We start from the raw sequence: 18,295 nt of genomic DNA on the forward strand, positions 1-18,295 counted from the left end.
TAGAGGCTGCATTATAAATCCCCATAGACCAGCACAGATCAATATACACACACACACCAGCTCCATTATCCAGCTCATTACTATAATCTGCTCCCAAAAGGCCGTGACCTCGCCCTGTTAATGACCCCACACACATACACGCAGTACACCTCCTGCTATCACTCCACCTCGCTACTCTGACCAGCTTCTCAGGAGTTCCTGCGAGGAGTTACCCAACACCCCCCGCACTCTTCTCTCTACTGGACCCCCACCACCACCAGAAGCTCCAACAACAACCACGATTCCTTTGTGAGTCCAAACAAATACCCCAAACCTGACAAGACCTTCCATTTCTACCCTCGTTAAAGGATGATACTCGAATCCACTGTGGCCTGGGGCTTGTTAGCTCTACAGTAGACGTCAGGGTGGCACTGGAACAATTAGCATTTCGACAAAAAAGTTCCAGGAACTATGGAACCAGAGTCCCTAAACTCAGGAAGTCAAAGCCCTTTTTTCACAACGATTCTGTAAAATTTGATCGATGGCAGCAGTGATTGAAATGCAATTTTTACACACGGGGAAACAATAACACAGAGTCGTGTGTTGTTCTTAGTCTTTACTGTTGCATAACCCTCACACACACACACACACACACACACACTCTCATTTAATTTGTGGGTATTTTTCGAGGAGGAAAGGTGGGCAGACAGGTAGATGCAGAGAGATCGAGTATCCATCAGATCACCTCCCCGCCTCAGCCAGCGGCTGGTTGCTATGGCGCTGCTAAAACATCACCATGGTAAACAATCCCTGTGTTGTCATGGAGAAGTGTTGAGTTCCTGAAAGAGTGAATGTTGTTGATGACATGTTGGTGCAGACTCAGCCTGAGGTTAATGCACAGTAGTGATCAGTTCTTTAACCGTCCAATTTCATCAGACTCTCTTGATCAAACGAGACATTTGAAGACGTCACCTTGGGCTCTACGACACTGTGATGGGCACTTTCACTACTTTTCTCTCATTTTACAGACTCATTGGTAAGTATTTGTCAACCAGGGTTTATTAGTCATGATCACACTTTACTCACCATCTCTGCTGTACAGACTTAGGTAATGCGGACTCCAGCAATAACGACAGGGGGCAACAGCTTTCCAGACATCTGAAGTGAAATCACCTCAAGCAAAAGCAAAAGTAAACACAGAATGTATTCTTGTGGTAATCCCTGGAGCTGTTGTAGCGTACTGCATAATATAGCAGATCCACTGTCAGATCAACTTTCCCACTGACTCCCCTGACTATATGCATACATGCTGGTTTGTTGACATTAGTGTAAGGCAGCGGCTCACTCTCCATACGGCTTGCTAACAAAGTGGTAGCAAATAAATCAGTTTACTATTTTTCCTATAAAACTGCCCTTCTCATGTGGAGCACAGTCAGTCTCCTCTGACATACAGATGACCTGACAAGTCTTTTTTTTTTTTTTTGTAAGGGCTGTCAGAGCGTTTGACCTCCCACATATGACCTGTGTGTGAGGTATGACTGTGTGCCCCTCTATAATAAACTTTGTTTCCTGACAAACTAATAAAGCCTTCAAACTAAATATGAAAGGCAGAGACAGAGAGGCAGACGGGTTTCTGTCATCATGTCACTATGGATACACTCACCGACTTCTCGGACACACCAGTTAATATGTAACACAATAGATACACACGCATACACACTCGCTCACGGGGCCATAAAGCAGTTTACAGAGGCGTCCTCCTCTGACTGACCCGTCTTTCAGAGACAAACTGTTAGAGAGCAGTGATATCACACAGCGTCCTGAATGCTCACAGGTTGTGTTGGACACATCAGGAGTGTCCCTGGTGGTGAAACTCTCAGTAAAACCAACATTGTTGAGTTTATTTGTTTGTCACATTTGAGATTTTGAGAAGAAAGTAATATTTGAATATTTTGTTTCTTTTACGGGAGAAAAGTCTTAATGGAGCTTAAGTGGTTTGTTTATCAATCGATTAGTCAAGCGACAGTAAATGAATCATCAGCTATTTTGATGATCAAATAATCTAAGTGATATTTTCAAGAAGAATAACACCTGTTCTCTGGTTCCTAGTAATCCTTTGACCTTTTAGATCTAAAATGTCATCACTTCTTCATTTTATCCTCAGATGTCACTTTCATGATATTTGTGAATCAGCTACAGTTTTGAGAGTGAGCGGCTTTAGCATGAATTAGGCTGCCACTGAAAGCTGCAGTGTTTCTACCTTCTCAGACAAGAAAAAAGTGATTAGAGACCTTTGAATTGGAGTGATTTTAACCTTGCGTTACTTGAAAATGTTGACAGGTAAACCTAACAAGATTCATTAAGAGGTTCCAAAGGATTTAGATTTCATTTGATATCCGATTTGAAGTCAACAAAATGCTACTGAAGCCCATCTCTGTTGGCCACACAGTGTTTTGATGGTGTCATTTTGACCTTATGACACCTTACAGTACCACCTGACTGACTGCTGCCACCTCCCACTCATTTCACTTTGTCACCGTGAACCCAAACTAACAGGCCTGTAAGCGAGCAGAAAACTGCCGTTGGATTGACAAGACAATTGATTTGGGAGGAGTCGAGACGGGCCTGAGCTCGGCCCGGCCGTCCCATCAGCTCCGCCGCCGCCACCAGCCTGCCAGTCTGTTGTGCTGTTAAAAAACTGCAGTCAATCCATCCGCCTTCTGACTGCGTGTATGGAAACAGACTCTATACAGCATCACTGCTTGCCCTTTGTCAATCTGACTGCCATTCACTCTCTGCACAGCGTTCTGCAGCTGCTTCACGCAGCAAACAGCACAGAATAACGCTCTGGAAACAGAAAATGACTGCTCTCTGCTCACCATTGTGCAGCTGAATGTTCGGACCTGGAGGTTAAGAAGTGGCGATGGTGTCTGCAGCGGTGGGACTGGCTGCTCCACAACGCCACGATTCACACAACAATGTGCTTTTCACACTGACCTCTGGCTGGAAAATAGGCTTAATGTCCGCACAGCGGCAGAGCAACCGACTGTGTTTACCTTCCACACACACACACACGCACACACACACACAGACTCCTCTGTTGCGGTGTGTAAAGTCACAAAAGCCATCACAGCTTGATGTGCAGTGTGACCACGCGAGCTGACGCACGACCTGTGAGCCATTCATGTATGTGTGTGTGCGTGACTGTGAGGCCAAAGACAAACGCTTAAAGAAGTTGTGACTTTGCTGCAGGGCCTCATGGGTAATCTGGTTTGACGGACAGACAGACGGGCAGACAGACAGGTGACCAGCGATAACATGTCAGCCCGATGCCATGGTGACAGGACGATGGTGGCGTGTGAGTGAGACCTTTGACCTGCTCATTTATGGATGGCTTGTAACATCTCTGTTGGAGTCGGTATTGTTGGACAAACATAGAAAACCTGAAATGCAAAGTGTGTTTGTGTGAGTTAAATCCACACACACAGCACGGCTACATTTCCATTGTGTGTTAAGTGTCAGCCAGGCACCGCCCACTACAATGCACCTGGGAAAGCAGCGCCTGGGAACTGCAGTCTGCAGCGACATCCAGAACTTCATTAAACACCTCCTGTCAGGAAGTGGTTGTGTTGCTGAGGTACAAGTCGTTTTTTTAAGAGGAAACATGCTAAACATGATAAAATCTACACAAAGGGAGTTAAGTCAAAGAGAAAATCATATTTTTAGCAGCACAAGCTGTGAACACATCACTGACACCAGCTTATAAAGCTGCTGGTGGTGTTATTACTTACACCTATTTCTGTAACTATTTATCAAGCAAACACGGAGAGCAACATTAGCATTCATCTGGAGACATATTTGTATTCACCTGATGAATTTAAGGCCCCCCCAAAAAATATCTGGCTCTTTATCGACTGAATGGCACTAACTTTTGCTGCTGAGTTGTGTCCAGTGGGTTTGCCAAAGCTTTTTCTTTGTTGCTGCTGCTGCTGGAAACCATCGCTGAAAGATGTATAGAGTGAAACAAAACAGCAAAGTTGCAGGCCAAAAGATCAAACCAGTGAGCTGGAGGAAGAACAGAGGCGAACTGCAGAGTCGGGTGATGATTCTCTGTAGGTTTGTTACTGCGAGTGACCCCTTTCCCATTACATGCAGATATTTAATCCACCCTCAATGGAAAATATTGACTTATTGCACTTTAAAGGAATAACTCAATATTTTATGCAAAACATTTTTTATTTCGTTCTGTCTGAGACTGAGATATGAAGGTCGATTTAAACTCATGTGTGTAGTTTTCCCAGTTTGGTGTGGAAGAACTGGATTCAGTTTTCTGACCTCAACCGCATCAAGCACCTTTGGGATGAACTGGAACACCGACTGTGAGCCAGACCTTATCACCCAACACGAGTGTTGGACCTCACTGATTCTCTTGTGACTGAATGGGAGCAAATCCCTGCAGCCAGGATCAAAATCATGCTCTGTTTGACTATCACATACATTTGGCCGTGTGGTGTACTGTATGTTAGCCAATAACATATAGACATTTCAGATATACAGAGAGTTTCATGTTTCTGCAGGGTAGATTTCATTGTCAACTTAAGTGAACTGGACACACGTGTGTGGGTAAACAGTATTTTAGCTAATCTCTCTCGCAGACAACGTGATTCAACTGCTGACAGCATCTTACTGGGTACTGCTGTACGTGTGTGTGCGTGTGTGTATGTGTAATCTGTCACTTTGTTCCGGTGGATTAGAGATTAGCTGCTGCTAATAGTTGATGCAACTGTGACTCACCTCATTAAACTGAGTGACAAACAGGTTGACAGAGAACAATGAAATTCTAATCTGAGCAGCTAGCAGTGCATCCGGCAATCTGTACAGCCGACTGCCATTAAAAATGGATCTGCCTTAAGTCATGCACAATCACAAATTATAAACAATTTGACGTAATCCTAAATTAAGTTTTATCTTAATTACATTCAGCTTTTCATCACATTTTACTGATCATCACAAATTAATCTGTATTGTTCTTTAATATCAGATCATTGGACCGTGTATCTACCTGAATACTTACATCTATCTACGGTATCCATCCATGCTCTCTGTAGGATGAACAGGTGAATGCACACAATGAGTTGCGCGCTATTAATAACAGTATTACTCTGTGGTGTGTGTGTGTGTGTGTGTGTGTGTGTGTGTGTGTGTGTGTGTGCATGTGGGTAATCATCTTACAGTATGACGCTCATTCAGTAGAAGTACTGAGTCATATTTCCAGTGTATCTCAGTTCTTATGTAACAGAGGAACTGTTAATCTCACTATCAGCCTAGATGCTCCATGTGAGGCCAAGAGATCTCCAAACTGGGCCCCAAGTGGGATATCTATGGTTTAAAGATCAGTCAATCCAAACCACCATTATGTCACCAAACAAATTGTTATTCTCCTACAGTGATCCTGAATACCTAAAATGGACGTAGCAGCATTTACAATACATGCATTTGTTAAAGGTTTTGTCCAAAGCAACTCTACAATATATTGAGTTTCAATGTTCAAGATTTTTTTTCGACAGACTGGAATCAACCTACTAATTCCCATACTGCATGCCCTTCTGAATGTGTGTGTTACCTGTGAGCATCTCCTTCAAGGCGTTGTACCAGGTGTGTGTGTGTTCTGCAGAGGCGTTGTGGAGGTGTAGCGTGTCCTCCTCCAGCCTCCTCCCTCTCCGCCTGCAGCAGAACAGAGCCACACCGAGCACGGCTCCCCCAGAATCCTGGCCAACTGCTCGCCGCCGCTTGACCTTCACTGCAAACACGTCCTGCAGCAGCATCACACCTGGCTGCTGCATGCACGCCTCACCTGCACGGAGAGAAGAACAGTTAACACAAAGCACCAAAACAGAGCACCTGAAAGAAGATCTGCATTCTAACGAGTGCAGGTGCAGTGGCAGAAACACGACTCATCAAGATTCATTTGAAACATTTGAAAATTTCATGGGAATCCATCCAGTAATTGAGGAGAAAATTTCACTCTGAACCACAAACGTCAACTTCATGGTGGGGCTACAGGATGAGTCAGGAGTTCACCAGTCTCATTCAGATCAATCCTCTGAGGACCATGACTGTCTGTCTGTGCGAATCATCCTGACAATCCATCGTATAGTTGTTATGATACTTAAGTCAGTACCAGAGTGGTGGACCAGGCAACACTGCCATCCCTCAAGTAATGCTGCTGAAGTGGCTAAAAAAAGATTTAGATCCAAAACTGATCCAAAATCTAAAAGCGTATTGATTCAAACTGCTGACTTTAGCCAACAAGTCTACAGACTTCAGCTCCTCATTAGCCACAAAGCAGCAGAGTCTGAAGCTCTCTGGTAGGTTGTGATTTGAACTCCGTAGCCAGTTAGCTATCTTTATACATGTTTCACTTGTAAGGTTGTTTAATACACAATATACAACATATATCAGACAGCTTTGGAGTCAGACAGTGTTTTTTCTCTGTTGATGGAGCTCAGTTAGTGGTTTCCCCTTGACGAAACCTTGGTCTTGACCACTCTGGAAGCAGAGAGATGAAACTGATAAATATGTACATCGTCATTCTTGAGAAGACGGCAAAAAAGTATTTCTCAAAATATCAAAACATAAAACGCTCAATGACAGTATACAGTGAAAAATATTAATAGAGATGGCAATGGCTGTGAACAATCATAGTACTACAAATAATAAAATCTGGGATTAGTTCAGAGCTTTGAGAATAATATTATTAGTTTACCAACACTGTGGCTGCAAGGAGGAGTTGTTCACATTATTTTGTCCACCACCCTTGTCAGTCAGTAAAATATGAATCTAGCACACTGCTGCTGCTTCACATTATCATTAAGTGTGTTAATCACTAATCCACTGATCAGCAGAACACGCAGTCGCACGTGTCAATCAACGGGTTCGGAAATCTGATTGGTCAATGTCAAATGACTCATCCAAGGATAATGTCAGCAGAACTCTGACAATACAGTCAGAGTTACATAACACACACACACACACACACACACACACACACACACACACAGACTTTATCCATACCATATGTGTCATCAACCAAGCTGATGCAGTGCAGCAGTCAGCCTGTTGCCTGTTGTTCTGCAACTAAAAACTCCCTGAAACCCGAAAAGCAAATCCCCAAAGACCACCCTTATAAGAGACACTTGCTACTGAAAACAAGCTCAATTATTACTCTTTTTATTTGACTTTTGGTGTAAACCATGACAATTCAATGTTTGTAAAATGTTGGCAGAGCACAGAATTATTTTGTTGCACATAGTGCTGAAACAATTAACCGATTAGCGGATCAATAGAAAACTAATCAGCAGCTACTTTAATAGAGAGCCACATCCGGCTAGCCTCTGCTCTACTAGCTCTTGTAATTCTATGCAATCGCTCATTTAGTATTTCTTTCATCTGGAAAAATGAAGCATGTTCCACGACAGGCCTTACTACTAGAAACTGACACCTTTGTCATTTTAACAAAGACAGACAAGGTCAGACAGACAAAACAAGACACACGGAGACATCTGCTTGCATTCAGGGAACTTACGATGGTAATTTTCACTATTAACTTTTAGCAATAAAACAGCTATTTAAGAAAACAACTGCCAGAAAATTATTATTAGTTTCCGCCTTTTTTTTTTGTGTGTATTAGACATTAGTTTGAAGATCAAACTAGCTTGAAAAGGGAAAGAAGTGAAGGGGCTGGCACATGTCACAGCAGGTGGACAAACATCTGTCCATGAAAAAACAAACTCCTTAATGAGATTATGAATCCATGCACTTTAATCAGCAGAAATGTGTAAATCCATCCACATTTGTTTTTATTATCAGTCCATCCAGATTTAAACCTCTTAATGTTTCACGGCCTGCTGTAGGCAGTATACAGAAGGGCTGTCACTTTTTAATCCAACTTTGGTTCAAATTCATTCAAATGAAAGTTAAGGTAGTTCAAATTTGTTCTTAGACGACTTTCTGAAAAAGTGACATTTTATGTTTACATGGGAATTTATAGCTACAAACCTTTAAGATGATATTTGAAGTGCTGCTCCATCCAGTATGTTTTATCCACTCCAACTCATGTCCACTGATGAAGCTTGGCCATTACTTATGTATTTTAAATATTCTGACTCTGTCTGAGCATTTGATGAACAGTGACAGACCACCATAACTTTAAGTGAGGGCATTATTTTGCTATCATATTTAATGTTAATTTAATCCATTGTTCAATCACTGAGTACCACCCACACATATCACCTTCAAATATCCAACATGTCACGCACACACAACAGCACAACTGTGTCGTTGTGGGGCGAAAACTCCTTCAACTCAGAGCAAATGAATGACCAATAGAGATGTTCAGCTGCTCTGCCAACATACAGTACGATAAACTGAGACAATAATAATAAGAAAAAATATCAGTAGTGAAAAAACAACAATCCAGCACCAACTGTAGAAAATATAAACTGAAGAGCTCTGAGCCGCTCAGAGGGGACAGATCTATCAGGAAATAGTTATATATGATGAGGGCTGATTTATCTCCCCATCTGTGAATTACCCTCCTGCTGTTATCAAATACCAAATACCCAAAACCACCCACCCTTCTTCCACCCGGAGAGGCCAGCGTCCATATGTCAGGGTCACAGTGTGTGGGGTAATGGTCTGTCTGCTCTCATTGCTTTATTCCCTGCTTACTGTGTTCATTTCATATTGTGAATATTAAAGAAGCGTGTTTTCAGCTTTAAACACGCTCGCAGGACACGTGAAGCAGCTGCTGAAACACAATGCGCACAGAAGTGTTTGAGTTAGCTCTGAATGCTAATGTCAATAAGGCTGCTTTGTCAGGTCGCTACTGGAGTGTGTGTGTGTGTGTGTGTGTGTGTGTGTGTGTGTGTGTGTGTGTGTGTGTGTGTGTGTTCAGCTCAGACTCTCTGACAACTCACGAACTCCACTGCTTTTTGTCATTTTCCCAGGATGTCTCTCCTTACATTTATGAAGTGGAGGCCTAAAGGTTTTGGAGGAGTGAAAATGAGTTTTTCTCTATTCTGCGGACTCTATGTACAGTGGAGCTGCCTGTCAAATTCACTGATGCACATTTAGGCATTATGTCAATTCCCATGGCAGCACAAAATTCAGCAAAGTGTCATCTCCTGAATATTGCCATGATGTGATCTGCTACAGAAAAGACGTATCACTCCATTGGAGACGTTTGAACTGCAAACGCATGTGTTGACTCTGACTGTGTGATGGAGCTGCAGAACGCAGCTTCTTCTCTCACACCTGATCTTCAGTGCAGACACTGGCTGCAGAGAGCACGTCAACCAGACAACAGACACGCTTCATTCAGGCCTGCCGTTATGTTACTGACAGAATTAACTTTAACCCTATGATCATGTGACCTTCTGTGTCGGCCGGGACGACTTTAAATTCAACCAGAGAAAGGACGGTCGGTGCCAGCTAAAACTGAGAGACGCAGATCAGCTCAGGACATCTGTAATTTTTATCCATTGTTCTATTTCTCTGTGTGCTTTGGTTACACAAATAGACATCACATGTCGTCTCAATGAAGTGGAAACAAAAAAATTAAATTGAAAGAGAGAGAGGGAGAGAGAGAGAGAGAGAGAGAGAGAGAGAGAGAGAGAGAGAGAGAGAGAGACAGATTTTCTATCCAACCCAATAAAGATGACTCTGATGTGAGCTGACAGAACCTACAGAGTTGCTGTGCAGACACACACACACAGCGTGTCACAGGTAGTGTGTTGGTTGGTTCCAGATGGAGATGAGTTTCCCATCATGCCCTCACCGACCCACTGTGCCAATACACACACACACACACCCACACACACCCATACACACTGTTAAATATATAAATATATATGTTATGTTGTTATCATTAGAATTGTGAGGACCTTGTACCAACTTCCACTCACTTCCTGGAGGCTTTACCTTGTCCTCAGTCTAAATTTAACAATAAAAACATGCGTAATTCCTAAAAATAATTGGCTGAACGTGTACACATGCACACACACATACACACACACACACAAACAGTGGCAGTCCAATCCCATGGTGACCAGGCCATGTGGCTCACTGTGGGGAGCTATGGATCATAATTTACACACACACCACGCTGAGGCTGAAGCACCGCATCACTCCTTCAGTGTCACTGACGACCATCGATCTGCTCTGATAGTAAGTAACGCTCTGACACTGTAAATTGATTGTAAATTGATCAGCTATCATTCCTTCACACGTTTTACCATCCTAAAACCTCCGTCGATACTTTACTGCCTATAGGAATTCTCAAACCAGGAGAGGTGAAAGCAGAGAGTCCCAGTTCCATTCTCATGCTAAATCTGGGTTTGTTTTTTGAGTGCAGTGAAACTGTGGAGTGGCAAAGTTTAGTAAACTACATGAAAAATGCATCTGCAGCTTGGACAGCCACTCTTTTGCGTGAGGCTCTCCACTGTGTGTATGTGTGTGTGTGTGTCTGTAGGGGAGTGCCAGTACATAGGCGTAGCCCTGCTGTTTGTCGCAGTTAATGTCGCTGTTCATCAGCCCAAAATATCTTGTTAAGCCCCGTATAAAGCACCATTATCGCCCTATGCGCTGCAGTTTATTGCAGCAAAAGAGGAATAAATCTGTGGTCCACGTATAACATCCCTCTCCCAGCGCTTATCAGTCTTGCTAATGCTAACGACACAAGGAGCAACATGCGAGAGGCAAAAAATGGGGCTATTCTGCTATTTTTACTTGGCCCAGCTTCTGCTTCCACAGTTGAGGGGTTAATGTATGACACAGGCCTCACAGTTTTGCCTTCTAGTCATGGCTATGAGGCGTGAGAGAGCTTGACAGAACTAAACTTTCAAACCAAGCAGACACATTTTGAGCTGGAAAAGCAGCTGTTACACAAGTCCACACAACATTTTGTGTGTAGCTCCTCTTTAAACGATCCCCTCAGTGTTCCAGAGACACACAGGACAGTCCTGGATAATGTGACGCTGTTCAGTCCACCAGTTTGAATGATTTCAACTTTGTTTCTGAGAAATCATGTTTCATCTGTCATTCTGTCAGAGGCCCTCAATACTACAACACCCATGAGCCTTGGCCACTGTTGCCATGGAGAAGATGCCAGTCAGAGGCTAAAGTGCACTGGCAAATTCAGAGCACTTTGTTGATGCACTTGGGAACAAAACATGGTGCCATAGAATTCATCCAAAAGTGACCTAGGAGGTGAATTAACTGAAGCTGCTGAGTGTATCATCAGTTTTCTCAACACCATAATCCTGAGCTTCCACCCAGCATCAGCAGCATCACAGAACTTGGTGATCGGTTGTCTCTTACCAAAATTAACCTTTGGAGTGGAGGTGAATGTCACCTATTGTCTGTGCAGCAAATGAATGGGACACTTTTCTCTTGAAACCAGGGGCCTCCGAAATTCATCCTGTCACTTTGAAAGTCTTTTGAAATCTGTCCGCATGTCAATTTCATGAGTTCATGTTGGTACAAAACACTAACACTAAAGTACCATTTCCTGCTAATTGAGCCGGCCGTCATTTGAAACTATTTAATCCTACTGCGGGTGCGATACCTGAGTGTCTGTCTCAACACAAAACACGGTCTGTCTGTCTGTCTGTCTGACAGCTCAGGTCTCACCTCCATGACTGACAGCGAGACAGGCTGCTGGGTGAGACAGGACGAATTCATGTGTAGAAATAAACAACAACAGCTGATCCATTTATATAGAAATATCTCATCAACACACATACACAACACGCTGCCAGGCTGACTCTGTGTGTGCGTGTGTGTGTTAATCTCCTCACACTGAGAGACTCTAATAACCCCCCATGGGCCGAACCAACTGCTCTATACTACTGCCAACACCACACACACACACACACACACACACATACAGAGTGTTGGCTTAATAACATTAGCTTGGATGAAATACAGCATAACAGATTGGCTTCAACCCCGTACACACACACACACACACACACACACACACACACACACACACACACACACACACACACATTTACACCTTCATCCTGCTCCACAAACCAGTTCTGCCTGAATGTACTGCAACCAAAAGTGAACACATTACCAAAATAATAACAATAATACCATAATAGTACCACACTGATACCAAAATATTGCCACAATATGACCAGAGCATGAGCGAATCAGAGGCTGTGTTAACCTTTAAATGATCTGTCACACACTGGAGGATGCACCTTTTCAGCTCCTTCATTTCTCCTCCCCAGAATAAAAACTAAACCCATGTCGTTAAATGTGTGTTTTCATTGTATTTTGTTTTAGCAAGCTAGAGATGAAGGTAGCTGTCTAGTTTCTGCTACTGCCTGTGTTATTATTACAGTTATGACTGTAATAACTGTAAACATGGCTGAGATACTATATGAGAGATAGTGGTGGGCCTGCACCTGCAGTCAGTTCAGGTAGTGGAGGCTGAGACTGAAAACATGCAGAAAAGACAGTATTATATGATTCTGAATTCACATACACACGCAAACACACACACACACACTAGAATCATCTATGCTGTATCCAAAATCATTTCCTGGTTCACTCATTAGCTACCATAATGCGTTTCAGCAGCTGACTCTTTGAAGTTTCTGTCTGCATCAGAGGTGACAAAGTGTTTCATTGTGTAGCTTGAGATCTGCTGAAATCAACAAATCAGCTGGTGAGGTGATCATTTCTGATGATTGTAACTAATCATCTACTGATAACTCGCCTGCATCAACTTCCTGATAAATTAGCATTAGAGCTCTTGAAAAGTTTGTTTTCATTCTATTCTATTCTAATATATTTGAGAGCACTGTATAAAGCGGAAATCGAACGCTCAGAACTCAGACTCTCAAGCGAACAGACGCAAAGTAACTACACTGCATTAAATAGTAAATATGGAGCCCTTTATCTTAAAAGATGACAAACACTTTTTGGATCTAACTGCCTGATAATTAGCTTTGTGAGACAGAGGTTAAATTTTAACCTATGTGCGCTGCACCACTTTACAAAACTTCAGCCAACACATGGGTTCTAACCATGGGTTCCTGTGGTACCAGTCTCAAAGCAGGGAGGCTGTTCTCCACTGCCAGAGACTTAACATTGGTAACATTAGTTTGTCTGTTTTGTTTTTACTGCAGAACATAAAGCCCAGCATCTTAAAAAGACATTTATCCAGTGTGCTAACATGCTGACGTTTAGCGGGTGTAATATTTACTGTGTTTACCCTCTTACTTAACACCATCTTAACTAACGTGACAACATAAACACTGAGTAGAGCTGAGGCTGGTGTCACTAGTTTTGGAGGAGAACAAAGTCTTGGAAAAATGTATTCAAATGAATCCTGACATTGTGACGTGCTTCTCAGATTAAACTTTTTCAATTTTCACCTGGTGATGGTGCTAGAGGAAAAACACAATACATCCTGAGGGAAACTTGAATCTCTGTGACATAACATCATGACAATCCATCCAGCAGTTGTCGAGATATTTCAATCTGGAGCAAAATGTTTGACCAGGCAACAGACAGACAGACAGACAGACAGACAGACAGACAGACAGACAGACAGACATTGCCAGGCCACTGACAGACGATACAGAAATACAGTCCGAATTGATGATTTGACATTATTCAGGTTAGTTTCAAGCAACCAGAAGACCTGAGGGGTCGAGCACAAACAACCTCATATCTCCACTAACACTGTGTGTCTGAGTGTGTGTGCATGTGTGTGTCCAGATGTCATATTTCAGGTGGTCTCAACATGACACAACTTCTCCATTACCACACCAGCTGCCGCAGCACACACACAGTCTGTCTGTCTGTCTGTCTGTCTGTCTCTCTGTCTTTCTGTCTGCAGCAAGACAACTGATCACCATGGCAAGCCGTCAATGTGGTTACTGACCTGTGGGGTTCTCGGGAGTGATGGGGGTCCAGGTCAGTCTGGTTCGGGTGAGCAGGACATCGTGACTCTTCTTTCCCAGTTTGAAGATCCCACGCAGCACAACACACTCACTAACACACACAAACACAGACGGAGTTTATTTGGAACAATCAGATGTCTAAAATCGATATGGATGAACTATTTTGTCATCACAAATACTCATCAATGAAGTGACTGATAAATCAATCACCGGCTCATCCTGATGCTACTGCTGATGTCTGAAAATAATTGTGTTCAGAGATTAAACTGTCACACTTCCTGCCGATTATGTTTGTCATTAGTAAGTCTGGAGCAAACAAATTAAACACCTGACAGGGGAAATTAAGATTCTGGAAAGAAGGCACTCTGCTCACTGTAATATCATGTCCATCCATCCATCAATCTGTAGCTGTTAATGTCTGTTTAACTCATTAATGTTGGAACACGATTAAGAGGGTACAGCCATGCGAGCAGCTCTGTGAGGCTGCTGTCAGAGTGCACGGCTACATCTGCTGTCATGTCAACACACACACTCGGGGATGTGATTGGTTTAGCAGGTGTTTGGTTCAAAATCAAGGTGAACTGCTGTGTGAGTTAGAAGTACTTCTGCGCACTCTCCCTAACTCTTCTGGCATTAGTGGAGGTGCTTTTTACCTCAGGCAAGGCAGGCGTATCAGCTGAGGTCAAAGTTCACCAAAGTTGACATTCATCCAAATTTATATCAAATGTAGCCCATGTTTCACCCTGACATCTATTAAACTGCAAATAACCACATCAGCCTGAACTGTGCCCGACATTTTACATCTAATATGAAAGACAGCTGTTTTTAGGACATCAAGTACATTTCCATCCACTTGTTTTTATTTGCCGTGTTTCAATTTGAGCCTAAATTCAGGAGGAGAAAAGACTTTTCACTCCACTATGGTTGAAAAATTGGTGTATCGATCAAATCAAAATGCCCAAGGTGCAATGGAAACAAACTCAGCAGATAAATAGCGACATGCATGAAGCATGTGACTTAAATGTCATTCAAGCTTGAAGAGATGGCAGAGGAGGATGTCAGACATGTGTGGTGCAGTGAGGAGACAGTCATAAATATTATGCCTCCATCATGGTTTCCATGCTTCCTGGGTGTCATTGTGCCCTCTTTTTCTGCAGCTGTTAGATGGTATCCAACTGGAAAAAGGGGCTGCACCAGCTGTTTATCTTAATGCACCCGACACCTAATATTTGCATACAGCAGAATTCAACAGCAGCGGATGGAAAAACACAATTAGCATTTGCTTTACATTTGGATGAAAACTTTAAAATATAAAATGTGAGAGTTGTATGGAATCCACCTGTCCTTGGGGAGCACGTGGTTCTTTAGTTGATGTGGAAAGCAGTGAAATGCATGCTGGGTATTTTCATAGTAGCAGCTACATGTTGATGCACCATTCATTTATTAAAAACATCTGCTCTTTAAGTTTTTACTGCAGGGCTTTTACTTTGAAAGACTTCTGTGATTTCTTAATGCTCTTTCTGAAATGAAGGTTACACGCATCTTGTTTCACGGTGTAAACTCACCTCTGCTCCTCTTCCTCCTCCACCTGCTGCTCCTCTTCCTCTTCTTCCCGCTTCTCCTTCTTCTTCTTCTTCCCGCTTCGTTTGTCCTTCTCCTTCTTCTTCTTCGTGCTATCTCTCTGCTCTCCCCGCAGCTCCTCCACGGGCTCCGACATGTTTACTAGCTCAACTCACGCACACACAAACAAACAAACAAATAAACAAACAAACTCGGAGTTTATGAGTTTGGTCCTCTTTGATAAACAAAGCGGCAGATAAACATGCAGTAAGCTGATCACCACCAGCAGGTTACGGTGTATTTCCGGGGTCTCGTCGCTATGGAGACAGGCAGCGGCTTTACCGGACTCACAGCTCGGGCACGCGCTAGGTCCATCGGTGTATAATGGACGGGCGTGCGCGCTCCCGTGTACCGCTTTCTTCCAAGCGGGAGTGCGCACACACAATGAGTAAACTTAGAGCAGTTTGCTGCTGCTACGGTCGATCAGGTTATGATCGATTAAGGCAGCTCTGATTGATAATGTCACGCTGTTTGCAGTTAGGTGTAACTCAGTACATTTGGTCAAGTACTATAAGCACAGTTCTAAGGTTATACTTCACAGTAGTGTCCCATTAGAGCATTTCCATGTAATGCTAATTTACGTTCAATGTACTTTCTGCTCAACTACATTTATCTGACAGTTTTCTTTGCACGTTTTCATGCGAAACACGTATAATGCATTTGTTAATACTTTCTTATAAAATGTGAAAAAAATTATAGCTTTACCAGAATATTTAAATTTTCACTGCAAATCAACCTGAAACATTTTCTAAAATCAACTTTTGGTAAAAACACCGCTCACACATTCAGACCTTTGTAATAATTAGCCTATTATAAATATATGAATACATATATATGTCACCATGTTACGCCGTTTGGCATAACAAGTATTCTAACGCCAGAAGTTTAACACATCTCATTATTGTGCTGACTACTTTTATTTAAGTAAAGGATCTGAACACTTATTCAACCGCTGGTATTTGGCAGAGGTTTGAATCAGCAGGTTGCCAGGTTGGATTAAGAGTTGCTAGTTTGATCAGAGTAAAGTATGTGTGGGTGGTCAGCAGGAAGTCAGCGGACTCAGCCAAAGGAAGCCTCAAGTGTGCATGCTGTCAACCAGCTCATCTCTATAGATGTATTAATGGAGCAGAGCACGGCATCAACCTGCAGTCTTGCTGCTAATTTCTCCTCTAAACTTCTTGTGGCATTGCAATGAAAAACATTTGTCTGCGGCCCAAAAAGAATTCCCCATAAGTCACCATTATAAGAGACACCGGTAAAAATCTTGACAGGATGCCTCCAACTCAAAACAACGTTAGTTATTACTGATAATTTGAATTTTGAATTGCATGGATGTGTTAGGTTTGTAAAACTTTCTTGATGCCATTTAAAAGTGATTTTAATGTGTGTCATATCACCCTAATGTAAAATCTATGGCCCCAGCAGGAATGTATGAGTGGGGCCAGTAAGAGATGCGTTGATTTGCATGTGCAGCACAGAAATAAACCAGAAGGCTTTTGGGATTTATGCGCTTGGCAAACAGTTTTCATGCAAGTGACTCGATGCCATCATTAAGTCCTGGATCCAGTTCTTATAATACAGTGCAGTGCATAGAAGCTTACCAACATTTTTCAATGGGAAGCATCCAGATCTGTCTCCATACAGTCTCAAATGGGGCTAAATATAGAGGCAGAAGGTGATTATCTTAGCTTAGTTTAGCTTAGCTTTGCACAATTACTGGAAGCAGGGGGGAGCCAGCCTTTGTGAGAAGTTCAGACATGCACCGACCAATACCCCTATTTAATCCACCAACCAATATATAATATAAAGACTACTACAGACACTACCAGTGCTGTTTGTAAAGTCTTGTCATCACAATGAAGTTACCAGTTCCAGTACAGAGACCACTGACAGTATCTGGCAACCTGCACAAAAACATGTGCAAGTGGATGAACTTGTCTCTATTAAGAAATAGTTCTAGCCTTTACTGTTGCTATGTTATAATGTGGTATAATCAGTGGAGGTGAGTCCATCATTGTCTCCCTGTCTTGTCCACTGACCAAAGCAACAAAGAGAGTCTGTGTTTAAATCATTATCCTTTAATTATTTCACCTGTGCTTACATTAGTTTCACCACTCTGTTAACGCTAATTGGCTCTGAAGCACCATTACGGTTGCTATGGTTACCTGCTGTTTAATATACCTTGAGCACTGATAGTTGAAGGTGTCCTCCAATATGATTTTTTTATAGACACCTGCCAACCAATCAGAAAGCAGGATCCTCCCTGGCTGTGTCAGCCTATAAACATCATATTATGAGCTACAACTGAAACACACTCTAAGTGTGTGTGTGTGTGTGTGTGTGTGTGTGTGTGTGTGTGTGTGTATGTGTATGTGTGTTCATGACAGATGGCTGAGTTTAAGCTGCATTAATCAGTGTTATGATCAGCCAGCAGACTGAAACACAAAACCTCGATCACAAAGACCACTGCTAATACTACTATTAATACTGCTAATATTGCTGCTGCTACTGCTCCATTGTCATGAGAAACGTCCACTTGACGTTTATCTTAATCATTTTCTCCAATAAAGAATACAAAAGTTAATTCATCAGCTTTTTTAAGTTTTTCTTAATTTCTTCAGTTCTCCATACGTATCTGTTCAGTGTTTTGTCATCAAATTTGAAGCAGCATTTCTTACATTGTGGCCAAATAACTTGATAGTTTAGCTCCA

The 18,295-nt window shown here is 42.5% G+C and overlaps 1 protein-coding gene across 1 annotated transcript in view; it reads right to left on the bottom strand.

Moving 5' to 3' along the window:
• cerkl (CERK like autophagy regulator) overlaps nucleotides 1-15,905 on the bottom strand; it is a 31,971-nt gene extending 16,066 nt beyond the window's left edge. The window contains exons 1-3 of the mRNA XM_076746860.1: nucleotides 15,530-15,905; nucleotides 13,946-14,055; nucleotides 5,603-5,833 (exon numbers count right to left, since the gene is read on the bottom strand). Of these exons, the coding sequence (XP_076602975.1) occupies nucleotides 5,603-5,833; nucleotides 13,946-14,055; nucleotides 15,530-15,681 (493 nt within the window). The 5' untranslated portion in view covers nucleotides 15,682-15,905. The remainder of the gene's footprint in view (nucleotides 1-5,602; nucleotides 5,834-13,945; nucleotides 14,056-15,529) is intronic.
• Nucleotides 15,906-18,295: the final 2,390 nt, after the last annotated feature.

This window comes from Chaetodon auriga, chromosome 13 (assembly GCF_051107435.1).
Source record: "Chaetodon auriga isolate fChaAug3 chromosome 13, fChaAug3.hap1, whole genome shotgun sequence".
Classification (NCBI taxonomy): Eukaryota; Metazoa; Chordata; class Actinopteri; order Chaetodontiformes; family Chaetodontidae; genus Chaetodon; species Chaetodon auriga.